Source organism: Solanum tuberosum, unplaced genomic scaffold (genome assembly GCF_000226075.1).
Source record: "Solanum tuberosum cultivar DM 1-3 516 R44 unplaced genomic scaffold, SolTub_3.0 scf00226, whole genome shotgun sequence".
NCBI lineage: Eukaryota > Viridiplantae > Streptophyta > Magnoliopsida > Solanales > Solanaceae > Solanum > Solanum tuberosum.
In genome coordinates, this window is record NW_006239155.1 from 236,618 (window position 1) to 263,691 (window position 27,074).

Here is a 27,074-nt window from a genome sequence, read left to right on the forward strand (position 1 = left end):
TTAAGGGCAGTAGTCAGACAGTAGGGACCAAATCTTACCTGAACCTGAGATTGGGTTACCTGCTTTTTTATCTGTTTTTTTTTATTTTAAAGATACTGTAGGACTTGGCCAAACTGGACTTGCATTAACGTACACATCAATTGCAGGACTTTTTTTTCATTCTATATATGTTTTGTTTTTTCTTTTTCAAATTAAGGTATGGGATTGCAAGTGGTAGCTCTGTAAAAATAAGGAGATAGAACAAAATAATAGTAGTATTTATTTTTTCCTTTCGACAAATCGAACTAGAAAAGGACTAAATCTCAGTTGATCAAGTTAATTGTTTGTTTTAGGGGTGTATATGACCGGATTGGTTCGGATTTTTCAAATATCAAACCAAACCATTTGTGTAAATTTTTTTATTTATAAACCAAACCAAACTAATAAAAGTCGAATTTTTTCAACCTCAGGTTGGTTCGGGTTTTTCAAATACCAAACCAAATCATTGTGTCGAATTTTTAAATTTATAAATCAAACCAAACTAATAAACCTTGGAATTTTTTTTCCTGATTTTTGTTATCCGTAAAGTTTGCATACAAACATATAATTAACTTGTGCTCCAAATATTTCTTTAGTCCAACCAAAATACAATTATCTAAGGTGTTTCTTAAGAAAATAACACAAAATATGAGATGAGTACTGATATGACACAAAAATATTCAATAAAAAATAATAATGAAATCATCATATAAAATAAATATTGCAAAGTCATAATGAAAATGATCATAATTTAAAAGTACTAAATCATGCTAAAATAAGTTTAATAAGTATTAGTTGCATTACTAAATATTTAAGGAAAATTAAAATTAGATTATGTATTTTAATTGTCTAAACCAATGTAAAACTAAAGAACAAATATTCAATATTATTGTCATTCTTAGTGTTGAATTGATTTTCTTTTTGCATTAGTATTAATTTGATTTTGATTTAAGTTTTAGTATAATTATCAACATCTATGAACTATAATATTTATTGGACCATTCCGAATTCTAAGTTTTAAACTTGAAATAATATATTAAAAGATAAAAACTATGAAATAGTATAAGAAATATTTTAAAATTATATCAAAGTAAATATTTTTATGTATAAAATAAAATTTTATTACATATATAATGCCGGGTTGGTTTGGTCTCGAGTTGTTTTTTTTAGTTAAAACTAAACCAACCCAAATATAGTCGGGTTTTTTTTTCTAATACCAAACTAAGTCAAACCAAACCGGTAGTCGATTTTTTTTTCGGTTTGACTCAATTTGCGGTTTGGTTCGGTTTTGCACACCCCCAGTTTGTTTTATTTAACATGGGCATGTAACAGTCTACACGTTAAAATGCTATACTCGTAGGTTGAATGGGAGTAGAAAAGGACTAAATCTCAGTGGATCGAGTTAATCGTTTGTTTTAATTAACTAGATCATGTAACGCTCTGCGCGTTAAATGCTATGCTTATACCCAAAATAAAACTGAAATATAAAGAAAGTTAGCCTTCAAGATTGGATCACATGATTTGTTATGGTATACAAGAGAGTACTTGTCATTACATTTGAAGAGATACAAGCTGTATTAGCTACATATCCAAGTGGGAAGCTAAAAACTTTACAAATGATTGCACTATATATGCTCTAGTAACTATAACACACTTTGACTTGAACTTTTGACTTATCATTTCTATCTTCTTCTTTTTTATGACCGTGGTGTCTGAGCCAGCTTGCGCACACCTTGACTAATTCCACAGGATACCTCCCCCTTCCACGAGCAAAGGTACCAGGTAGCTTTGTCAACCAAAGCTAGGCCAGATGGGAAGAATCACCTGGTGACTTGTCATCTATCTTGAATTAGTATGCATGTATCCTCTACAATTTATGTAGCAGGCGCTGTAAATTGCACAGGCCTCCAGCGAACACAAGAACTTCCCTACGTCTATAACGCGAAATTGTCAATCATGTGTTGTATAACATCTACTCCATCGGAATTCAAGTTATAGGACTGCACCTGTAATTGTAAAACGAAAGACATTTAAAGATTTGTTACTGCAAACAACCTTCCTGTGGAACAAAGCACAAAAAACAGAAACCAAATGGCCAAGGATTGGCAAAAAATGCAGCATTGCTTCAGCCTTCAGGTGACAGAGTAAAAGTCGAACGAAGGAGCTGCATAAGTTGAGAGATAAAATGCAACCTAAGATCTATGTGTGACTTGAGAACTGGATAGTCCTAATGCTTTGGATATACATCTAACACGTTTGACGAACTACACATTCAATAAGGACCGCTCTTTTCTTTTTTTGAACTCCTCTGCTCTTTCTTTATTCCATTCCTCATATTAACCAATGCCTAGAGTTTTGAATTCAGAAAGAAAAAATCATAAAAAACTACAAAATTTGCTTCTGTTCGTTGAAAACAAGTAGTTCAAGATCACGATGACTTTATACATTTCCTTTTGGATCATTGAGACCTTCGGTTCAAAAGAAGCTAAGTGGATGGTGAAGATCCATCATTCATATAATCATATGCCCCAACTAGCTATTAATTGACAGATTTATAAGCTTAGTTACCCGTTTGAGCCTAATTATTCATTCTTTATTACCCACATTATTGTCTAACCTACTCTTCAACAATCCATCTGATCACCCCATAGTATGCAAATTTATGACCGTATCATGAGTTATATCAAGGTATGGGAGAAAGGTGGATTTTTTATGAGCTCTCGGGGAAAAAAACAAACACCTCAAGCTAAGTAATTGAATGAAAACACATAGACATGAAATGAAAATCCCAGAGTAAATAGCTAATGAGAAAGGAATTTGCCTAAGATCATAATAGACTGATATGTGGTGAAATCTATGATGATCTGTAGTGAAGAAACATTGAAAGCAGAAGCTCCTTAAAAGTGTGTTCAAGACGGAACAAATACATGCCTGAATTGCTGTATGGGCGAGGAATCTCTGTATACTTCCTTTGAAGCTAACATCAACGCGTTCCCAGCTCAACTTTGTTAAACCTCTGATCATAGCCTCTACAGCAGTTAACCAATAAGAAAAGGTAAACAACAAAAAAGTATGATGAAGCTGATTATAAAAATGCTAAAAGCAAAAACCATGTAATGTGCATTGAGAGTCCCCTGGTTAATTAAGTGGTATCTATTACTGCCACTAATAAAATGAAATAGCAGAGTGGAGGTTGAAAACCATTATCTGACAAAAATGGCTGATATTACAGAATGAACAATCAACTGTACGGCATTCTAAGTATTTGATAGTTACTTAAGGAAGTAGTAAATTCTACCGTTTATGCAATTGACACAAGTAGCTTAAGTCTCGAAGGTAGGATTACATAAACTACTGGAATTAGTGTGAAGTGGACCCATACTCTCTTTTCATTTGGGCAGCAGTTCTTTGATGCATCTCAGTGTAGTCATTCCGAAAAAACACACTAGAAGACTGTATGAACATCGCAAGATGCAACTAATATGAAGAATCAACAGCTATAGATCCACGATTTTAGGATAATAAAGGTAAGTGTTTCTGAAAAGGAAGGCTAACATACTCAAAATTGCTCCTCAAAATACCATTAGAAAAGAAAGAAAAAAGGTACTAACCTTCCATTTCTTGAGAGTTGTGTACGTTTATATTGGCCATAGTAGGAGTTTCTTCTGTAGAACTAACACTTGTTGCCTCATCTACATTTACAATATGTGGGTATTTATCCACTTTTTTCATGTTTCGACGCTGAAAAGAAAAGTATTAGTTGTATGACGAAAGCTTTTGCTAAAACTCTAATGTCATAACTTTTACCTTTGGAAGCTCACTTCTGCGCCGCAAAGATGATGTACTCCATCCAACAAGATCTATACAAGTGTTAAGGTTTTTCACATTATAGGAAATAAGTTAACATATGGAATTAAGGAATCGTTGATCAGAATAAACACTTATCTGCTGTTGAATTATCTCATCAAGGACTTAAGTCCAGAACACCTGATTCTAGCTATATAATACACTGAATATTGAACAAACAAGAAAGAGAAAAAGAAAAGGACGAGGGTCTGACGAATACACATCTAAATGACGAGGTTAAGTAGGATACAGTCAAAATTTGTATTTGCATAGGCCACACGACGCTTAAATGACTGCAAAGCAGATCTGCAAGAAGAAGTTAGGATACATAATCTGCTTGACATTCTGAAGTGAGTTAGTCAATGTTCACTCACATAAATGGCAGATCTTCGGAATCATTGGCCATCCGAAGAAGGAGAGGAGGTTTCCCTTCATCATGATCTTTCAAAAAGAGATGCCTTCCGCTTCTTCCAAGTAACCATGAGGACCTTGCTGCAACCTTTTCAACTGAGTATAGCCCACAGAATGCTGGAGCCTACAATATTTTTAAGAGACATTAAAAGCATGGTTTCCTAAGACTGCCCAGTTTTGGGATTAAGTAAGAAATATTGTCATGACGGAAGAAGAATGAAACTAAAGCAATTGAGTTATTTGGGATTCATAATATTCATGCAGCTAACTTACCATGCTCTAACATGATAAGCAAAGCTCAGAATGAAACTAGACCAAAAATATTCAAAGCCATGCAAGATGCTGAAGTGTTAAATAAAACTTCACTAAAAGTATAAGTATTGGTGCAAACTGCAACCAAAATATAATACTGTTAGATGAGTTTCGATTGCATTCTCTCAGATTTACTAGATGAGTGACTTATGAATCTCTTTGCTAGTACTTCTCATGACAATGGAATTTTGACACTTAACCTTGATAATGACATATTACCACTGAAGTTTCTAACTCCTTTAACTGTCCACTTAAAGTCAGAGACATTCATGAGTTAGTTTAATCTAATAGAATGTGCAGTATACATGATTTAACCAAAATAGAATGTACAGCAGTACAGTATACATGATAATGAAAATGTTCTTTTGAAGTCTATCATGAGAGAACCAAAAATTCAGTTTTGGTGGTAATTTCCTCATTAGTTGTGTAAGTTGCAGAGCTCATTTGGATGATTACCTTTCACTTTTACTGAAGAATGTGAACTAACTCTCCATAATATCAGAATTTAACAAAGGCAATAAATTAATGGGGATTGAATAAAACCCTCTAATTACCTGTTTGTGTCCCCTACAACCGAGATGTGGTGTAGCACAGGTTATAAAGTTCACAGGTTCCAGCCCAACAATTTTTCTTTTTGATACCTCTTCCGCACACGAATCAGTGGACCCATTAAGACTACATTCCATATCTTGTCCACAAGCTATTCTTGCAGAACTTTGTTCATATAGCTTTGCAATTGCATATCTACATACCAGGCCACCTAGGGAGTGACCAATAAAGGAAATCTTCTGTAGATGTGGAGTACGTTTTACAACAGATTGTACCTGACAGTAAATATGAGAAGCATCAGTCACTAAAAATTAAGTTCAAGTAGATATTGTTTAGCAAATAACTAAACTTACATGTTTGACCTGAACAATAAGAATCAGATTAGATCTCATCCTAATACAACACAAAATCCAACATCATACAACACTGGTAAAATTCCTTAGTAACCAACAAACAAGGGTGGATAGAGTATGTTAAGATTTGGAAGATAAAAGAACTGGACAATAGCTTCAAGCGTACATATTTGGTAGGCAATGCAGAATTTAGGTCTATATAACCGCAGAATTCAAATAACTTGAAACAAGGATCTGAGGACAGATAAAGATACTAATTAAGACTGAAACAATGGCCTGGAGAAAATTAAACTCAAAAGAAAGAAAAAAAGACTTTCAATTAAAATACTACTATTTCTTCCCGAATTGTATGAGCTAGTCTGGTTCACAAGATCATGGTCAAAAAAGATGTTGATGACTCTCACAATGTGAGTAGGTCAGATAAAATGAGATCGATGGAGCATTTTGTGTTGAGGAACAAGATTTTATTTAAATTGACTAAATCTGGGGAAGAAACAAATGATTCACATACCTCTTCAGCTAGTCTTGTCCCCATTACGTCAACACCATCGAATGTCAGCTTTGAATAATTAGATCGACTGCCTGGAAATAGCATATTAAATTACAAAAAAAGTTAGAGATTAACACAGGAAACATATGGCTCTGATTGACAGAAAGATGCATAAAGATTGTGGAAACATGCAATCAATGAAAATTTGGAGCTCATATTACTTTTCAGAAACTAATGGACCGCTAGAATTTTGATAGCGGAAAAGCATGAATATCGCAAGTTTGGAAATGAAATGCCAAAAGTCGAAAGTTATTCCAAGGACCTCTATACTTACTTTCCTTTTGAGAAACAAAAGAGTTCTAACACCAATATTTCTTCATTTAAACTATAAACAGTAAAAACATGCTATAACAATCTTTGGACAATGGGAAGAAACTGTGGTAGTTGGCCGTCGCACCCCCTAGAGCTGCTTGCTTCACTTGGATTGCCACTCATGCTTGTTTAACACATGACAATTAGCAGAAACGAGGTCTTACTATTTGCAGCAGATGTGTTCTATGTGAAGAAGCTAACGAATCAGTAAATCATTTATTGCTCCACTGTCAAATAGCTTATGCCAGGTTGCATGAAACTTGCCCTAAGTAGGCACTCCCTACTTGCATTTTCTGGAATGTTTGGCAGGAGAGGAATAGCAAATGTTTTAATGATAGTAGGGAAAACATACTTAATGTAAAAGCTAGATGTTTGAAAAGTCTATGACTATGGTGTAGGAAGATCATTGTACCGAATACGAACTCTATGTTAGATTTTTTGCATTCCTTCAACCTACAGAAGGAAGTTTCTAGTTTGTACTCTTTCATGTACCTTCTTGGTATTCCTTAAACTAGCTTCGTCAGTAGACTCTGTCCGTATTGTTAGAGATAGAAAAAAAGCAATCCACCATATAGTTAAGGGGAACAAAAAGATGTAGAAAAGTATGATCAATCAAAAATTAAAGGCAGTTCTCTTATTTGCATCAACATTCATTTCTTCATACTTACCAAAAACCACATGCCTGCCTTTGTGTTTTGGTTAATCATACATATAAATATGACATTTCAAACAGATAGTTGCGACTCCAAAGTAATTAGATTTAACATAACAATCTCACTTCAATCAACTAGACCAAAAAAACAGAAGTATAATAGAACCAGGAAATCCTGTAAAGAGCAGGGAGCTTACGATAAACAATGATATCGCGTGGATAGGCCTTCACAAATTGTTCGGCAGCATACTTCCAATCATCTACACTGCAGAAGCAGACAAGTCAAGTCATCAAACCTAAGCACACTGATCTCTCATCATATAACAATCATAACACTAGGACTAAATTAAGACTCAATGATCTTTCAACCATAGCATCTTTCCGCACTATACGAGAGTTTATGGAAATTTGTCTAATCCTTCGATCATTTTTTAACTTTAATCAAGCTCGGTATGACTTACTTGATAAAAGTATCAGTACTAATAACGCTAGGACTTAAATTATCTATGAAAAATTCCATATTTGCAAATGATTAACCTACAAGTTCTAATGAAAATAGAAAAAACAGCAGCAATGACATAAATCCACAATATCAGTTTGTACCAGTATGTAACAACAACAAGATACACAGCGTAATCTCACAAGTGGGGTCACCTTACCCCTGCCTCGGTGAGATAGAGAGGTTCAGTTATAGTAAAATTGAGTTAAAGATTTCAAGTCACCTGCCAATAATACCATTAACCATGACAACTAAGTGATTAGGAGCATGACCCGGACCCTTTTGGCTAGTCTCCACATCGAAACCACCTTCATGAGCAGGTGTCTCAACAACAGGAAATTCATCATCCAATCTCATACACGCGAACTTAGGGAAAATAAAAAACCTTTTTCTCTTTGTCTTCTTATTGCTCTTCTCAAAACCCATTTCAGATTTCTTCGATTCCTTATTCTCAATACCCATTTCAGATTTCCTCTCTTCCACTCCATCTTCATCACTAAAGTTTAAACCTTTATCCATTTTCGACGAACCCATTTTCACATAACCACCAAAATCCAACAAAATCAAGAAAAAAACACAATCAAACAGCAAAAAGCTTTTGTGGGTCAATAGTAATAACGCTTAACAAGGAACAGGGGTTCTTGGATTTTGGGATTTTCGACATTTATGGTTTTATAGACTATTTCTAGTCCACATCGAATGCTTCTAATAGTAAAAGGAACATTCTTATTCTTCTCTCTGTAAATAGTCTTGTTGAAACAGAGTGGGAATAAAATAATATCAGTTGTATTAAATTGTGAATCAAGAATTGCATTTTGACATTAGAAGAATATTGAATGATATTGTGTTGACGTTGTTGTAAGATTGATTGAATCAAAAGAGGGAAAACTCTGGTTTTATGAAAGTTTCAAGTTTGACGATCGTCTAGAAGAAATTTTTTATGTTGTTTTACCTTTCCCTTTCTAGTAGATGAAAACTATGTTTCCCATGTATGAGAGGGGTCCAATAACTGACCAGGTGTACTTTTAAATATACATTTTTCCGCTCTTTCTTCGTTTTAATTTATTTATTTAATAAATATTATATTAAAATATTTTATAATCTTATGACCTTACACATATTATATTATACGTAATCTTAAACTTGTAAGAATTGTCAATGAAAGGGAAAGATAACTTTTTTTTTGGTTATAATTGATTAAAAAGGAAGTCAAGATAAACAAATGATTTGTTTTACTTTTCTTTTTAAATTATTTAAACAAAGAATGGTTTTTTCCCCTTTTGACAATCTCTTCCTTCCTTCTGTATTATTTGTCCATATTCTAAAAGTAATTATTATCTCAAAATTCAAATTACTTGACCAATTATAAGATAAAAGATGGAATTAATAAATGTTTTAGATTTTGCCCTTGAGTTGTTTTTTTAAAAGTGTAAATATTGTAAAATTCTAAGAGAACTCCTTCATTATTAATTTTGATATTGATAATATGACACACAAATAAAGTTAGGATATAAAAGTTAAAAGCAGTACTTTCTCTATTTCAAATTAATTGAATTATTGAAATATTTTTTATTTTTTAAATTAACTTAATTGTTCAATCTTCAAAACTATTTTAAAAATATTCTTCAGTTTTACCCTTCATTAGTTAGTATAATTAATATTTAATTATTTTAATCATAAATTTGTCAATACTCCTTCTGTCTCTAATTACTTGTTCACTTTTAAACTGACACACCTATTAAAAAAATAATGAGTTTATCATTGTACACCTATTAATTATGAAGTGGATGAATTAAAAACTTAGGATTTTCAAGAAATTCTATATTTTTCAAAGTAATAAATTGAGGGTATAATAAGTAAAAAAATGTCCTTTGTTTATTTGTTAAAATGGACAAAGTAATTAGGGACAACTAAAAAAAGAAAAGTAAACAAATAATTAAGGACAAAGGAGTAATTAATAAAGATGAAATGAAAAGATATACCTAATATATGTCTTATTCTTCTTTTCTTAAAGGGTGTAAAACAACTCAACAATTCAATTAATTTGAATAGATAAAGTAATTAATAAAAATATTCTTCTTATTTATAGCTTTTTAAGAGAAATAAAAGGAGAAAGTAGAGAATAACTCATGAATTGGCATATTTATGACTATAAAACAAAACTTGTAAACCTTAACATCTTTAACAAAATATGCCATTTAGTTCAATTTTGCCCCGGCAGTTCGTTAGAAATGTTGGACAATTTCCCAAATTTGGAGCTTGGATTGCAAACAAGTGGATCGATAAAGTACTAAAAATGTACAACTTGAATTATAACAAACTTCAGTTCACTTATTAACTCAAAGCCTCAATTTTCGGGTTCGAATTTTAAGTATGAAAAAGTTTTTGATAAGGAGTTTTTTCTTTGAATAAGGTCTTATGCAATGTAAATTTAATTTAATCAGACTTTAATGCGGTATCAACACCAAAAAAAAAAACTTGAGTTTACCGAACAAATACTAATAAATTTCTTAAGAATGACATTCGGCTTGTAATAAATTATGGTCTATTTTATGCCTAATTTTAGCACATTTCTATTCTCATCCCAAAATTCTTCAACAAAATGTATTCGAGCAATTAGATATTAAAACTTAAAGTGTGAAACTTTTTTATGCCAAATTTTAGGTCACATTATCATAGCAAAATTATTAATTTTTCTAATGTGATTTTATTTTACGTTTTCATCTTTTGTGGGGCATCTTATTTAAACATATATTTTTCTCTTATCACAAATTTTAGGATTTTTTAATTATTGATTCTCATAATATACCTCTTACTATATTGTTATTATTATTATTTTTATATTTTAGAATTTCTTAATTTTAAATATTATAAAGATAACTAATAATGATTTTTAAAAAATAATAAATTATTTCAACAAAATGAATCCTTATTGTAATCATTAATTAATTAAGAGATTTATATTCTTCTTAATTTATAATTTAATAAATATATTATTTTAAGAAACTATATCACGCTAACATGAATCAAAATAAAATAAAATAAAAATTCAAGGTATTAGATATGATTTGTATAACTACCTAAAAAGAGTTCTTTACGTTTTGGAATTTCTAGAAGATGATTTCTAGCTTTCCCATTTAAAACTTGGTTTTAATTTTAAGTAATATTAACTAAAATAACACATATGAGTTAATTAATTATTTTAAGGACCATGCTTCAAAATTGAGGGCTCAAGGTTGAGTCTTTTTTTCCTCTAAATAATTTATTTTTTCTCACCTTTTTTGAATATAGAATTGCAATGTCTAGAGTCCAAAAATGTGCCACCTCTAAGAAAAGTCATCATTTACTAATTAGTTTTTTCTAGAAGCTATTATTACTCTAATTAATCCCTTTTTAAATATTGTTTATATATATATATATATATATATATATATATATATATCCAAGTCGGTGCAATCTAGTGGAGTATGATAGAGGATCAAACCACGTGGAATTAAAGAAAAAGTAAATTATGTGGCCTAATTCTAATTATGATCGAGGCTTTCACCATTACTCCACTGTTTACTTTACTGGTTTATCTTATTCAAAAATACTCTAGATTTTTATTTTTATTGGACACTTATAATATATTAAGAGAAGAATATTTTTTCTGTTTTATTTTTAATATTAATTATTTATTTTTTTGAATAATTTTCAAAATGAAATTAAGACTATTTATATATGAATAAGGAACATGCAAAATAGGGGAAAAGTAAGAAGTATTAAAATTGCATGTGTTACACAATTAAATACTTTATTCTTATTCTTTTTATCTTGTTAGATCCCACAATTAGGTAGAGATTCCTATTATGTCCTCGCATCTATGTTTTTCAAAGTCCGGAGACAAAAGGATAAAAAATTGAATGAAATTTTCAAAAGAATAACTAAAAGTAAGGTTCAAACTAAAAGGGAAATATTTAGACGGGAGGAGAATATTGTGAAATTTATAGAGTAAGGTGCAGCTTGACATACGCCTTACAAGGCGCAAGCCGACATAATACTTACAACACCGTGTAAGGCGGCTGCGACTTACTCCTTAAAATAATAATAAAAAACGTTTAGTAGAGTTGTGTTACTTTTTACTCCACTCAAACAACTTAATCAGAACATCAACTTTTTCTTAAAGAGCAATTTGCCATTGTTTAATTCTCTATTAATTTCCACTTTTACGTTAAACTATTTTCCATATTCATTTTCATGGCAAAGTAGAATCGGCATTTGGCCTTTATGAGGGGGTGGGGGTGGTTGAAGTGGGGTTACACTTTCTGTTCCCAATATTCTGCAAGGACTAAGAAATAGATTTAAAAGAATATTTTTATTCTTAGTGTATATAATTAGATTATTTCCAAATAAATATGCATATATAACCCAAATGGAAAACAATAAATCCCTTTGATTTCACCAAAATATGATTACAAATTTCCCTATTCATACAATTGATATTCCGATACTATTATAAAGTAAATTCATACTTTATAACGTTACTTTCAATTTCTTAATTATTGCTACTCTTTAAATTTAAAATTGTTGATAATAGTAGTAATAATACTAGTAATTAATAAGGTCCAAAGTCTTTTAATTGAGTATATACAAACCATAACGATAGTGTTAAAAAATACTGTATTACTTAAATTTTTCTGCCTTCATTTGTTTTGTTACATTGACAGCCCCATTTATCTAGAATAATCTAGACAATGGATCTTTGTAAAATTTGTAGAAAGTGGTTGTGTGAAGAAATTTAATTCCATAATATTTATTGCTTTTACACCTCAAACAGTTTTTGTTTGACGTAACAAGTTATTGTTTCGTAAATTAATGATATTTCGTGAAAATTGAGAACTACGTGATTTTTATAATGAGTTCAATTTTAAAATTATTAGCATTGAATTTATTATATTTTTAAAATTATAGGTTTATATCTATTAATTTATGCAAATTTAATATCTAAACATACATTTCTATTTCATATAAAAAATTATGAAGTCAATTGAATCCTTTAACTACTCATAATGTTACGTAGGCCTTTGCGCAGAGTCATTAATCTAAAGTCAATTTGTAGTTGCAAATCAATAATTATTGTTTACTTGTAAGTCAATAAGTACGGCTTCCAATATTCATAAATTCAACTTTGGAATCTTCTAATCATAATTAGGCCAAAGAAAGACCTTACAAAGACCGTTACATTAAAGCAGAAGAGAATAATCCCAAGTAAGAATTAACATAATAAAAACATGCATGAATCAACTATGTTTGAAGTGGACAACTTTATGCAACACGACTTAACTTGGACTTTGTCCATAACATCGATCAAGTCACAAACTAGTATAGACTATAGTTCCAACATTAGGCTGTACATCATGAAAAAAGATTGAGCAAAGTATCTTTGATTAGTTTTCTTATAGACATAGTTAAGTGATTTTGTCAGTAACAAACATTAAAGACATCACTTTACTAGATAATTTCGTATAGTTGAGTGATTATTTAAATAATTAACTCGGATATCTTTGATCCTGAAATTCACTTGACAGACTCTGCCCTGCTTTTCTTTGTATTGCCAATTCCCAAACAGAACACATCCAGCTAATTCATGAAAACTAGATATTCAATACACATGAATTATTCTAATCCCTTGCATCTCTGGAATTTTATAAGCAGCAGCTTAATTTAACTTATAACTATAGCAAATTGGAGTGATTGTTCAAGTCCTATAGTCACAGCTAGCCCGAGTCCATGTTACGTATTGTCCACTTTGACCCCATACACCCCATGATGCTGCCCCCGTGGGAGTCCGGGACGTGTCTCAGTCCCAATGTGGTTGATCATCCGAAAAGAGTTGCTAAAAATTATTTGGCTTGATCAGTCTTTACCTAAGGCTAACTACCTAATACTATGCAGACTCATCAAACAACGCTTTTTAGCTTTCTTCAGGATTTGGCCTGATTTATCCCGGAGTTACAACATCCCAAAAGCGTATTATGTGACTTTTCACTATTTTCTCATTCTGGTTTAGGATTCGCCTAACATGTTATGTGCACCCTTGGCCTACCCTTCTCTTGACCTACCCTGATGTGTCTCACCTTGTCAAGTAAAACTAGTTGTGTGTCTGTTTGTCATTTGTATACATAATTACCTTTTGCTGTTAAGATATGCTTTTCAAAGAAAGACAGATCCTCATGGGATATGAAGAATGGGGGTACAATTTTCTTCATCCATCTACCAGATTGAGAAAGTTCCTAGTAATTTCAACTGCTCAAATGATTCATCCTCATGTAATTAATTTCCTTATTCGTATGAAGTGCATTTTCAAACACAACTTAATTTATGGAACTTTCATCTTATTAATTTCTGGTATATAGAAAAACATGCATTACTCCTCACGCCAAGGCTAGTTTTTGCTTTTCTTCTTCCTTTTGCTTTATTCTCTAAATCAAATATCGGTTGAAATAATTTTCTATTGGGCTAACACGCTCCAACATACTCTTATGTATCGTGTGATATTGTCCGCTTTAGAACAAGCCCACGTGGATCTCATCTCAACACCGTACAAGTAACTCCTTTTAACTTGTTAGCTACCAATATAATGTACACCCATTCCAATATTTGGATAAATATACTCTCCAGGCATCATCATACCTTTGCCTTTTATGAAACAAAACTTGTAAACCTTAACAACTTTAACAAAATATGTCATTAGTTCAATTTTAAACCAACTGTTCGATCGTTAGAAATGCTGGACAATTTTCCAAATTTTATCTCGGATCGCGATCAAGATGATGGATAAATTACTAAAACTGCAAGTTTTGCAACTGAATTTCATACCAAATATCTGTTCATTGGGGTTTTGGAGATCTTGAGATAAGAGGAAAATTAGTTGAAAATCTGCATTAATGTATCAAATTTTGGAGCCATTATTAACAGAAAGCCTGAGTTTACCAAACAAATAAATTTCTTAAGGATATAATTTGGCTTGTACTAAAAGCCCCAAGAACTAAAAAGGAAAGGAATCAGAAAAACTTATATCATAAAATATTTGCTTAACTTAACCTATATACATACTATATAGAAACCTTCCATTTGAATTCAAGCATACACATATTATAAATAGGATCTAGTGGAACTTTGCCCCAAAACAAAGAAAACTTGTTAACAAAGCATCCACCAATTGAAAAATTAGAACATCAAATGTTTAAAAATAACATATACTCATGCTTCTTCTATTTTAGTATTACCTGTTATGTTATTTCTTTTGCTTCAGTTATGGTATTATTTATATTGCTATTATTCTCTTTATCTTTATTTTTGCTTTACATACTTATTATTTTATGTTTTACTTGATTTGAGAGTTTATCAAAATCAATTTTTCTACCTTTACAAGATAGGATAAAACTTCATTCACACCACCCTCCTCAGTCCTCACTCGTGAAATTACAATGGGTTCATTGTAACATATACTTGTGCTAAATTCAATTGTTTTTGAAGTTTAAAACCCACCCCACTAATCTTTTTATTTTTTGGGGGGAATTAGTGTTGGATTAATTAGACAGCTAAAGACAAAATGAGCAAACAGTTATGTAAGAGACTAAAAATTAGTGTTATAATTGGTTGGTGTCCCGCGCTTTTCTGAAGACTTAGCTTGCAAAATTTCTCAAAACAGAGAAGAAGAGTGTGTATATAATGAAGAGGTTATGTGCTTTCAGCTTTGCTCGTCGACTCTTCAAACCTCGTACAACACATTCCCAGGTACTCTTGTTTTTGTCGAAAATCCTTGGAAAAAATGGTTCTTTTTTTGGATTAATTGTGTGATTGTTGGTATAGGAATCAAAGGAGAAAATGGAGCAGTCACCAATTGTCACTGTCGAGGACAACTTTGATTTGCAGGTATGAATTGGGTTTTTTGCAATTTTCCCAATTGGGGAATGTTGGTCCATTTTAGAAAGTTGAAATGTGGGTTCTTTAGGATTCTTGAAACATGATTCTTTCACTAGTTTACTTATTCTTGAATATCATCAAATTTGTTACTCGAGGGGTTGAAGAAGGGTTTATGGTATTTGAGACTATAGAACTGTAGCAATTATATAAGTTAAATTTCCAACTTGCAAGTTTGTGTTTGTAGAAACTAAAAATGTAAGTTGGTTAGTTGTTGGAATGAGGAAACTTGGGCATTGTGTGTGTATGTGTTGGAGAAGTGATTTTAGGAGAAATAGGGTCGACGAAATGCTCCTCAATAGTGATCTGTAAGGATATTTGTTGGCATTTTGAGTTTTTCATTTGAATAATCGCGTGATTGTGACTATAGGAATCAAGGGAGAGGATGGAGATGTCACCAATGATCACTGCCAACATTAACTTTGATTCTCAGGTACGAATTAGAAAGTAGAGACGTGTACTTTGAGATTCTCATACTGATTTAACTGGTCAGATACGAATTAGAAAGTAGAGACGTGTACTTTGAGATTCTCATACTGATTTAACTGGTTTACTGATATCTACAAATTTTGCTATTCGAGGAGTTGAGGAAAGGTTATGGCATTTGGGACTGGAAAACTGTAGGCAATTGCCATAAGCTAAATATCCAAGCATGATGAGTTTTGTTGAAAATCCATTTATAACGAGTGATATTTAGTATCTCTAGAAACTAAAACTGCAAGTACCTTAGGTGTTGGTTTAAGGAAACACAAGCATTGTGTGTATTTGTGTCGAAGAATTGGATTAGAAGAAAAAGAAAAGGCCTTACCTACCTTGTGAATGAAAGGCATCTGTCGGAATAGGGGGATAATGTGTGTGTATCCTAAGTAGCTTTCCCCTGTCAATTTTTCTTCAAGCTCATCAATTATACATACTTAATTTCTTACAGAGTGCAACGGAAAATGAGAAAGAGACTGGGAGTTATGCTGCTACTAACATCATCCAAAACCATGAATTCTCGGATGGGCTGCACTCTTGGCATCCCAATTGTTGCGATGCTTTTGTGGTTCCAGCAAGTTCTGGATACCATAAAGGATTAGCGGCGAAGGAAGGCTGTTGTTATGCTGTTGTCTCAAATCGTAAGGAATGTTGGCAAGGCTTAGAGCAAGACATTACAAGCCGTGTATCAGCAGGTTCCACTTATACAGTTTCTGCTTGTGTTGGAGCCTCTGGTACTTTTCAGGGTTCTGTTGAAGTCCTCGCCACGTTGAAACTAGTGTATCAAAATTCAGAAACAAGCTATCTATTCATTGCAAAGTAAGATTCTATAATAGCTTGTCTTTGTTACCTTAAATTGTTTAAGAAGCAATAGTCATGGTAGAGTTTTACTCCATCCAGAAAAGCTGCTTCGGAGGAGTGTTGGGAGATATTAGAAGGTTTGTTTTCTCTGTCAACCATGCCCGATCAAGTTATATTCTATCTCGAGGGACCTCCAGCTGGAACTGACCTGCTCATAAAGTCAGTAGTGATATCATGTCCTAGTTCTACTGCTTGTGATGTAAGTCGAATGCTATGTCCATATATATATTTCCTTCGTTTTCTCTTCAGTCTAGAGATTATTTAAGTTTATTCAGACTCTATTGTATTACTGAATGAGTTCTCTCCTTATTTTGATAGAGTTCTGGCACATCATCTGTTTGTACCGATGATGATAACATCATAATAAACCCTCAATTTGATGATGGTCTCAATAGTTGGTCTGGAAGAGGCTGCAAGGTGGCCTTGCATGACTCTATGGCAGATGGGAAGATCACTCCAATGTCTGGAAAATCTTTTGCATCTGCAACGGAACGCACCCAGAGCTGGAATGGAATTCAGCAAGATGTGACAGGAAGAGTGAAGCGAAAACTAGCTTATGAGGTATCTGCTGTTGTCCGGATCTACGGTAACAATGTCACTAGTGCAGATCTTCGCAGTACATTATATGTTAAAGCAGCTGACAACCGTGAACGGTACATAGGCATTGCCAGGTAGGTGAATCCAAGTTCACCTTATATAATGTGCATATAATAATCCTTTTAGTATCTCATGTCTTATCATAACTACATAACACTTTGTGATCTTAGATACCATTCAAATTGCACAGAAAAAAAAAGTGTTAGCTCTCTTTTTGCACTTCTATAACAGTAATGCATTGTAGGTTTATGTCAACATAATCGACTTTGTTCGGTTGAAGGAATTTCTGATTTTGACTGGTTCTTCTGCTCCATATCTATTTGGATAATCATCTGTGTAATAGTCAGAAGCATGTGTGTTGTAGTAACTTCATTTTCTAGAGTTACATGACTTTTCATTTGAAACAGATAGACAATATCTTTTGACCTTGAATTTACAGTCCACTTTGTTCATTTTGAGACTGAACTAGGTGAACACCAATTAAATGTGTTGTTTTAATTGATCCCTTTCTTCTTTACTTCTGTTTTGCCTTCCATTTTTATTTACATGTATATTAAATTTAGTGCAAGGGTTTTAACAAAAGCTACTTGCGTGTAGTGTCCAAGCCACAGACAAAGACTGGGTGAAGTTGCAAGGGAAGTTTCTTATAAATGACTCCCCATCTCAGGTTGTTGTCTTTTTAGAAGGTCCACCTGCAGGTACGGATATCCTCATTAACAATTTAGTCATAAAGCATGCAGCTAAAGCTCCTCCTTCTTCTCCACCAGTTATTGAGGTTAGTTGAAAATGTGCAACGTGTGTTTTCCTCCTTTTTCAATTTACATTGAGCTTGGTGATACGATATTGCTAGAGGAATTTGAAGCCTAATAGTTTATATGGAAGTGCTATGTTATGCCACTTAAGCTAGCTAGTTGGCAATTCAACTGTTTGATCTGTTTAAGCATTAAGTACTTTCATGCTTCTCCGACCATTACCTCTCCATACGGTGTTTGAGGCTTTCTGTTTCATTTTTCATCTCTTTTAGGATGCTGGTTTTGGTGTTAATATAATCACAAATACAAGTTTGAATGATGGCACAAATGGCTGGTTTCCACTTGGAAACTGTACAATGAGTGTTCAAACAGGCTCACCACATATTATGCCTCCAATGGCTAGAGATTCCCTTGGTGCTCATGAGCCTTTAAGTGGCCGTTATATTCTTGTGGCTAATCGTACTCAAAACTGGATGGGTCCTGCTCAGATGATCACGGATAAAGTAAAACTCTATTTGACATATCAAGTATCTGCATGGGTTAAAATTGGACAAACATCAGGACCTCAGAATGTAAATGTTGCCCTTGGAGTAGACAGCCAATGGGTAAATGGAGGCCAAGCTGAGATCAGCGATGATAGATGGCATGAAATTGGAGGATCTTTTAGAATTGAGAAGCCAGCTGCTAAGGTTATGGTTTATATTCAGGGTCCTGCTGCTGGTGTAGACCTAATGGTTGCTGGGCTTCAAATTTTTCCCGTTGACAGACGTGCACGGTTTAGACACTTGAAGAAACAAACTGCAAAGGTAATACTTAATTTTGTGTTCATGGTATTTTCTCTTGTTGTGTTTTAAGTAATGATCAACAGTTATTTCGAAGTGTTTCATCAGCGAAGCCATTCCTGTTTTACTGTTGCACTGGAAAAGTTTTGAAGTAAAACAGAAAAAAAAAAATATCCTTGTGGAAACATCTCTCTTTTAAAATTGCCATTGCATCCATAAGAATGGATTTCCTGTATCTTTCTTCTGAGTGGCAGATAATGGTGTTACCTTAAACACAGTTTATTAAAAATTTATAATAAAAACTTTCTTTCTTGCTGATTTGCTTCACAGTTACGCAAGCGAGACGTCATGTTGAAGTTCTCTGGATCAGATTCAGGCAGTTTGTTTGGCACATTTGTTAGAGTTAGACAACTGCAAAACAGCTTCCCCTTTGGATCAGCCATAAGCAGAACAAACATGGACAATGAAGACTTCAATGCCTTCTTTGTCAAGAATTTCAATTGGGCTGTGTTCGGAAATGAGCTGAAATGGTACTGGACAGAAGCACAGCAAGGGAATTTGAACTACAAAGATGCTGATGAGCTCCTGGACTTTTGCACAAAAAACAACATCCAAGTTCGAGGTCACTGTATCTTTTGGGAGGTGGTGGGCACCGTTCAGGCATGGGTACAATCCTTGAACAAAAATGACTTGATGACGGCTGTTCAAAACCGTTTAACAGGGCTGCTGACACGGTACAAGGGAAAGTTCCCGCATTATGATGTGAATAATGAGATGATGCATGGTTCTTTCTATCAAGATAAATTGGGTAAAGACATCAGGGTAAACATGTTTAAAACTGCACATCAACTGGACCCTTCCCCCATCCTGTTTGTAAATGATTACCATGTTGAGGATGGCTGTGACACCCGATCTTACCCTGAGAAATACATTGAGCACATTCTTGATCTCCAAGAGCACGGTGCACCTGTTGGAGGTATAGGTATTCAGGGACATATTGACAGTCCAGTTGGTCCCATTGTATGTTCTGCTCTGGACAAACTTGGTACTCTTGGACTTCCAATCTGGTTCACTGAAGTTGACGTGTCTTCAGATAATGAATACGTTAGAGCTGATGATCTAGAAGTTATGCTTCGAGAAGCTTATGCTCACCCTGCTGTAGAAGGTATAATGTTGTGGGGATTCTGGGAGCTGTTCATGAGTCGATCAAATGCACATTTAGTGGATGCAGAAGGAGACATCAATGAAGCTGGAAAAAGGTACCTTGCGCTTAAGCATGAGTGGTCATCCCATCCGCATGGTCATATTGATGAACAAGGGCAATTCAGCTTTAGTGGATTCCATGGCTCCTATGAAGTGGAAGTCGTAACAGTTTCAAAGAAAATTACTAAGAAATTTTTGGTTGACAAGGGCGATAATGCACTGGTGATCTCCGTTGATATATCCTGATGTTTTTACTCAATTTATCACCTCACTGTATGATTGTGTGCTGTGCAATAGTTATTGTCCATACCTTGTATCATCCTTCTGTCATGAGTCTTCTGCAAATTGTCTCATTTGTTTGTTTTATTGTATAGTATTATATTATATTTTCAAGTGAGTAAATAAAGAAAGATTTCCTGTGTCTATATAAATGCAATGTAGTAGTTCACAAGTCAGTTACCAGTACTATTTTCTCCATTAGGATTTAGCATTATATTTTCGCAGTACATTATGCAAGGGCATAAATGTGCAAGATCAAGATATGTTTGATTAATTTTCCTTTCATCTTTCGCGTGCTTGGAGCTGCATTATCATCTACTTCTTAAAGCACAACTCCACGAAATTTTCTTTTGCAAAGTTAAACAAACTGTATTATTTTTTCATCCACTGGTTTTAATTGATACAGAGACACACTAGGGTTCGTTTGGTTGGTGGATGGGATAGTCAATAAGATTATATTAGACATAATACATAAATATGCCGTTTAACTTAACTTAAGTTGATATTTATACTCAACTATTTTTTATTTGTACAAGTAAACACTTAAATTTGTATAAAGTTAAAAAAATATACACAAATTTTATTGTATTTTTTTTTTTTAACTCATATTACTTTTAATAATTACATAAAATATTATTGTGTCTATTTCAATTTATATGAGTTAGTTTAATTCGTAAGAACACTTCTATTGACCCCTGCATTTTACTTTTATTTACGAGGAAAAGAAGAACAGAAGAGGCACACCCTAGAAATGATTTGGCGTTTGGATATCCTAGAAATGACAATGATTGGTTTGCTGTGTCCGGTGATCTTCTCAAGACCGGATTTTCAATTTTTTTTCTCAACAGAGAAGATGAGTTATATATAATGGTCAATGGAGCGCATTTCTTCCTTGCAACTTTGCAAACCAACCACATTCACAGGTACTCTGTATTTTATAATGATGGGGATACTCTTTTTTGTTTTCTTGAATTACATCTAGTAAAAAAAAAAAAGAGGAACTTTTGTGTTCTGAGCAATGATCGTTTAGCATTTTGAGTTTCCCAAATTAGTTGTTTGATTAATCTTGTGATTTTGGATGTACGAATCAAAGGAGAGAGAATAAAGACAGCACCAATGGTCATTGCCAGCAATAATTCTGATTCTCAGGTGCTTATGGGGTTTTGCATTTTTCCTAAATATGGGTTCTTGGCGATTGTTTTGCTGGTTTTGTGATTCTTGGATTGTGTAAAATTATGCCAAATTTGTGGGGTTGAGGAAGGGTTTATGGCATTTTATACTAGAATATTCTAGGGACAGAGCTAGGTTGGGTCGATGGGTTCATCCACATTCTTTTCGGCAGAAAATTACACTAAAATTGTCTGTTATGTATACGTTGTAAATGTTTACTTCTGAAGTTGTGAAATCTTGCTTCTGTCACTAAAATATGATAATTATCTTCTTTGTGCCAATATGTCGAAAATTGATGAACATAACTTTGTTGTATCTATTTCCAGTCGCAAACCCATGGCTTACTGTTGTGCCAACACTCACCTTCAAAAGTTTATTTTGACTAACACTTGGTAAAATCCTCCTTGAACTTGTATCTTATGTAATTTCGTTTGAACTAAGAGCAAATATTTTCCTTTTAGATAGATTTTCTCACGGCCCAGTGAGAAATTTATCTTGAGCATCAAATTTGAGCCTTCAGAAGCATTTCAGGCTGTCATATTATACCAGAACTTATTTAGTGATGCTGACTTGTTGCTGTCAATTTTTTTCAAGCTTATCAATCATACAAACCGTATTTCCTGACAGAGTTCAAAGGAATATGTGAAGGATATTGGAAACATCATCCTTAACCATGAATTCTTGGATGGTCTGCACTTGTGGCGCCAAAATGGCTGTCATGCTTTTGTGGTTCCAGCAGGTTCTGGATACCGTAATGGATTGACTATGGCTGTTGTGACAAAACGTACGATATGGTGGCAAGGCTTAGAGCAAGACATTACAAGCAGAGTATCAGCAGGTTCCAGTTATACAGTTTCTGCTTGTGTTGGAGCCTCCGGTACTTTTCAGGGATCTGTTAAAATCTTCGCCACAATAAAACTAGTGTATCAAAATTCAGAAATGAAATTTATATCAATTGGAAAGTAAGATTCTGTATCTAGTTTGTCTTTGTTACTTTTCATTGGTTATGTGAAGCTATAGTCGTGGTGGCATTTTTCTCCTTGCAGAAAATATGTTTCAAAGGAGAGTTGGGAGATGCTGGAAACGTTCATTTTCCTTGTCAACAGTGCCGAATGAAGTTATATTTTATCTCGAGGGACCTCCACCTGGGGCTCAGCTTCTGATCAAATCAGTAGGGATCTTACGTTCCAGTTCTACTGCTTCTGATGTAAGTCCAGTGCTGTGTCCATATTCCATCTTGTTCTCCAGTCTAAGAGGGATTGATTATGTTAGTATATATTTTGATTGAGTTCTGTAAAATAAGCCATTTGTAACTGATGGTGATAACACCATGGTAAGCCCTTACTATGATGATGGCCTAAATCGATTGTCTGAACGAGCTTGCAAAGTTGTTTTTGCATGACTCATAAAAAGAAGATTTTTTTGGCAGCTTATTTGCCATTTTGAGTTTCTGACATAAGTTATTTAGCTAGTTGTGTGATCTTGGATGTAGGAATCAAAGCAGGAAACGGATAAGGCACCAATGATCACCGCCAACAATTACTTTGATTCTCAGGTGTGAACGTGGCTTTACTAGTTTGTTATTCTTGAATATTTAAAATGTTCTGAGTTCAAGGGGTTATGGAAGCGTTTATGTCAGTCAGTTTAGACAAGAATCTTCTTGGCACTAGCCATACGCTGAATATTAAAATATGATAAAAAAATTCTCGCAAATCTTGTGGACAATGAAATCAACTCTATTATTGCACCAGAACTTGCTGTCAAAAGTAGATAGACAAGCCTTTTGTAAAACTCCTCCGTACTCTGTATCTTATGTAATTTGATATGAATTTTGAGCAATTTTTATATTTTTGGCTTCTGACATATTACTATGGCTCCGTTAGAAGTTTTTCTTGAGCATCAAATCTACACCTTCGGAAGCAGTTGAAATTGTTACATCATACCTGGTCTTAAATAGAGTTTGTTGCTTTTAGTTTTTGTTCATGCTCATCAATCTTACATGTAATAATTCCTGTCAGAGTTCAAAGGAAGACGAAAAAGACACTGGGAACATCATTTTAAACCATGACTTCTCATATGGGCTTTACTTGTGGAACCCAAATTGTTGTGAGGCATTTGTGGTTCCAGCAGGTTACCATAAAGGATTAGCAGCTGCTATTGTAACAAATCGTAAGGAATGTTGGCATGGCTTGGAACAAGACATTACAAGCAAAGTATCAGAAGGTTCTACTTATACAGTTTCTGCTTGTGTTGGAGCCTCTGGTACTTCTCAGGGTTCTGTTGAAGTTCTCGCCACATTAAAACTAGTATATGAAAATTCACAAATGAAATTTATATTCATTGGAAAGTAAGATTCTCTATCTAGTTTGTCTTTGTTACCTTAATTGTTTAAGAAGCAATAGTCATGGTAGTGTTTTACTCCATCCAGAAAATCAGTTTCAAACGAGTGTTGGGAGATGTTAGAAGGTTCTTTTCTCTGTCAACTATCCCTGATCAAGTTATATTTTTTCTTGAGGGACCTCCAGCTGGAACTGACCTGCTCATAAAGTCAGTAGTGATCTCATGTCCCAGCTCTTCTTCTTGTGATGTAAGTCCAATGCTATGTGAATATTTCCCTCTTTTTCTAGAGATTACTCATGTTTATTCAAACTTCGTCCCTATAACTGAAAAGATTCTCTCCTTATTTTAATAGGATTCTGGCACATCATCCGTTTATACCGATGATAATAACATCATCAATTTCTATTTCATTTTTCCTCTCTTTTAGGATGCTGATTTTGGTGTTAATATAATCACAAATACAAGCTTGAATTATGGCACAAATGGTTGGTTCCCACTTGGAAATTGTACAATGAGTGTTCAAACAGGCTCACCACTTATGATGCCTCCAATGGCTAGAGATTCTCTTGGTGGCTCATGAGCCTCTAAGTGGCCGCTATATCCTGGTGACTAATCGTACTCAAAACTGGATGGGTCCTGCTCAGATGATCACAGAAAAAGTAGAACTCTATTTGACATATCAAGTATCTGCATGGGTTAAAATTAAACAAGCATCAGGACCTCAGAGCGTAAACGTTGCTCTTGGGGTAGACAGTCAATGGGTGAACGGGGGCCAAGTTGAGATCAGTAATGATATATGGCATGAAATCGGAGGATCTTTTAGAATTGAGAAGCAAGCTGCTAAGGTTATGATTTATCTTCAGGGTCCTGCTGCTGGGGTAGATTTAATGGTTGCTGGGCTTCAAATTTTTCCAGTTGACAGACGTGCACGATTTAGACACTTGAAGAGGCAAACAGAAAAGGTGATTCTTATTTTTGTGTTCATGGTATTTTATGCTATCGTGTCTAAGTAATAATCGTCTGTTGTTTTGAGGTTTTACTGTTGCAGCATCGCTTTTGAGTGCAAATCTGCAACAACAAAAGAATGTCAGTGGTTTTGAAGGAACATCTTAAACAATTTTCATTGCTGCCACTATCCATTTGAAACGAATATCTTATTTTTCTTCTGTGTAGCAGAGAATATCGTTACCTTAAAAATTTCATTTAACATTTATACTAAATACAGACTCTTTCTTGGCCTTTTCTTCACAGATACGTAAGCAAGATATCATATTGAAGTTCTCAGGATTAGATTCAAGTAATTTGCTTGGAACATCTGTAAGAATTAGACAATTGCAAAACAGCTTCCCCTTTGGTTCAGCCATACTTAGACCAAACATGGACAATGAAGGTTTCAATGACTTCTTTGTCAAGAATTTTAACTGGGCTGTGTTTGGAAATGAGCTGATACGGTACTGGACAGAAGCACAGCAAGGGAATTTTAACTACAAAGATGCTGATGAACTCCTTAACTTCTGCACACAAAACAACATCCAAGTTCGAGGTCACTGTATCTTTTGGGAAGAGGTTGCCACTGTTCAGTCATCGGTACAATCCTTGAACAAAAGTGAGTTGATGACGGCTGTTCAAAACCGTCTAACAGGGCTTCTAACACGGTACAAGGGGATGTTCAAGCATTATGATGTGATTAATGAGATGATGCATGGTTCTTTCTACCTAGATAGATTGGGTAAAGATAATTGTGTAAACATGTTTACAACTGCACATCAATTGGACCCTTCTGCCTTTCTATTTGTAAATGATTGCCATGTTGAGGATGGAAGTGACTCCCGGTCTTCACCTGAAAAGTACATAGAGTATATTCATCATCTCCAAGAGCATGGTGCACCTGTTGGAGGAATAGGTATTCACGGACATATTGACAGTCCAGTTGGACCCATTGTATGTTCTGCTCTGGACAAACTTAGTATTCTTGGACTTCCTATCTGGTTCACTGAAGTTGATGTGTCTTCTGATAACGAGTACGTAAGAGCTGATGATCTTGAAGTTATTCTTCGGGAAGCTTATGCCCACCCTGCTGTTGAAGGTAAATGCTGTGGAGATTCTGGGAGCTGTTACTAAATAGACCAAATTCACATTTAGTGAATGCAAAAGGTGATCTCAACGAAACTGGGAGAAGGTATCTTGCTCTTAAGCACGAGTGGTTATCCCATGCTCATGGTCATATTGATGAACAAAGCCAATTCAGCTTTCGTGGATTCCATGGCTCTTATGAGGTGGACCGTTACTACTGTTTCGAACAAAATTACCAAGAAATTTGTAGTTGACAAGGGTGACGATACACTGGTAATCTCTGTTGATATATAGTTCCAACTTCTTAGACTCCATTTATCGCCTTATAGTATGATTTTGTGGTGTGCAAAAGTTGTTATTCATGTGTTCTGTTTTGTCTTCCATGCTGATCATTTTCCAATACAACTTGGTCTTGTCGTGCCTAAAATGTTTTGTTTATAACCTTATTGTACATCATCTGAGTAAATATAAGGTATTACCTTACTATATTCTTTTAAAAGAGGTCATACATTTGTTATATGAAAATTACTCTCAATTAAAATGTTATTGACACATCTAATATGAACTATTGTCATATTGAGGTGAATGTGTTTCTGGGATGTAGCATATTTGGGCCATAATGCAAAATTGTGATGGATAAGCCCATTTCAGTACAGTTTTTCATGCAAGCCCAATGTACCTCCATAGATGTTTTGGTAAAACTGGCGTGTACTCAACAATTTAATCTTGAAAAATGAATGATCTTGAAACAAAACTCCAATGTCAAAAATGGTTAAACTTTTTAATATTTAACCGACTTTTTCATTATTTAGCAAGGGACTTCATACCCAAAGGGACTCCAATTCGACACTTCTGATTAAGGATGAAAGAATACTTATCACTCCACCACAACCCTTGTCGGTGCCTATATCTTCTTTAAAAAGGTGCTTCTGGAATTAAAAGACATTTTTTTTTCACTTGAGGTTCTGTAGAAAACAAGACAAGACATTTGGAGGTGAACAGCTGAAGAATAAATGACCAAAAGAAATCGTGCTGAATGTGATTGGGGGGGGGGGGTGGTGGTGTATGGGGGG

General features: G+C 34.0%; 2 protein-coding genes and 1 pseudogene across 3 annotated transcripts; 2 read left to right on the top strand and 1 right to left on the bottom strand.

The window, feature by feature from the left end:
- Positions 1 to 1,503: 1,503 nt before the first annotated feature.
- On the bottom strand, positions 1,504 to 8,460 carry LOC102600845 (putative lipase ROG1). The gene is made up of 10 exons (XM_006356748.2): positions 7,726 to 8,460; positions 7,201 to 7,268; positions 6,001 to 6,071; positions 5,142 to 5,411; positions 4,239 to 4,399; positions 4,115 to 4,170; positions 3,826 to 3,878; positions 3,630 to 3,759; positions 2,950 to 3,047; positions 1,504 to 2,024 (listed from the first exon to the last, which is right to left on the bottom strand). Exons 1-10 carry the CDS (start codon positions 8,034 to 8,036, stop codon positions 1,953 to 1,955), a joined length of 1,290 nt encoding a protein of 429 aa, XP_006356810.1. The 5' UTR covers positions 8,037 to 8,460; the 3' UTR covers positions 1,504 to 1,952.
- A 6,684-nt stretch (positions 8,461 to 15,144) lies between these two features.
- Positions 15,145 to 20,573, top strand: LOC102601527 (endo-1,4-beta-xylanase A-like). Of its 2 annotated transcripts, XM_006356749.2 has the most exons (9): positions 15,145 to 15,281; positions 15,357 to 15,419; positions 15,838 to 15,900; positions 16,396 to 16,763; positions 16,845 to 17,004; positions 17,124 to 17,476; positions 18,000 to 18,177; positions 18,427 to 18,960; positions 19,267 to 20,573. In XM_006356749.2, exons 1-9 carry the CDS (start codon positions 15,216 to 15,218, stop codon positions 20,383 to 20,385), a joined length of 2,904 nt encoding a protein of 967 aa, XP_006356811.1. In that variant the 5' UTR covers positions 15,145 to 15,215; the 3' UTR covers positions 20,386 to 20,573. The 2 variants fall into 2 exon arrangements, with proteins under 2 accessions (XP_006356811.1, XP_015168621.1); XM_015313135.1 differs by lacking the exon at positions 15,838 to 15,900.
- An 814-nt stretch (positions 20,574 to 21,387) lies between these two features.
- LOC102601186 (endo-1,4-beta-xylanase A-like) lies at positions 21,388 to 26,315 on the top strand (annotated as a pseudogene).
- The last annotated feature ends 759 nt before the right edge of the window (positions 26,316 to 27,074 follow it).

Coding starts and splice junctions, on each gene's coding strand:
- LOC102600845 (XM_006356748.2), bottom strand. CDS start 8,036: ATGGGTTCGTCGAAAATGGATAAAGGTTTAAACTTTAGTGATGAAGAT. Junction 3,048..3,629: donor CAACTCTCAAGAAATGGAAG/GTTAGTACCTTT, acceptor TAACTGCTGTAG/AGGCTATGATCAGAGGTTTA. Junction 2,025..2,949: donor TCGCCCATACAGCAATTCAG/GCATGTATTTGT, acceptor TTACAATTACAG/GTGCAGTCCTATAACTTGAA.
- LOC102601527 (XM_006356749.2), top strand. CDS start 15,216: ATGAAGAGGTTATGTGCTTTCAGCTTTGCTCGTCGACTCTTCAAACCT. Junction 17,005..17,123: donor CTAGTTCTACTGCTTGTGAT/GTAAGTCGAATG, acceptor TTATTTTGATAG/AGTTCTGGCACATCATCTGT. Junction 17,477..17,999: donor CGGTACATAGGCATTGCCAG/GTAGGTGAATCC, acceptor ACTTGCGTGTAG/TGTCCAAGCCACAGACAAAG.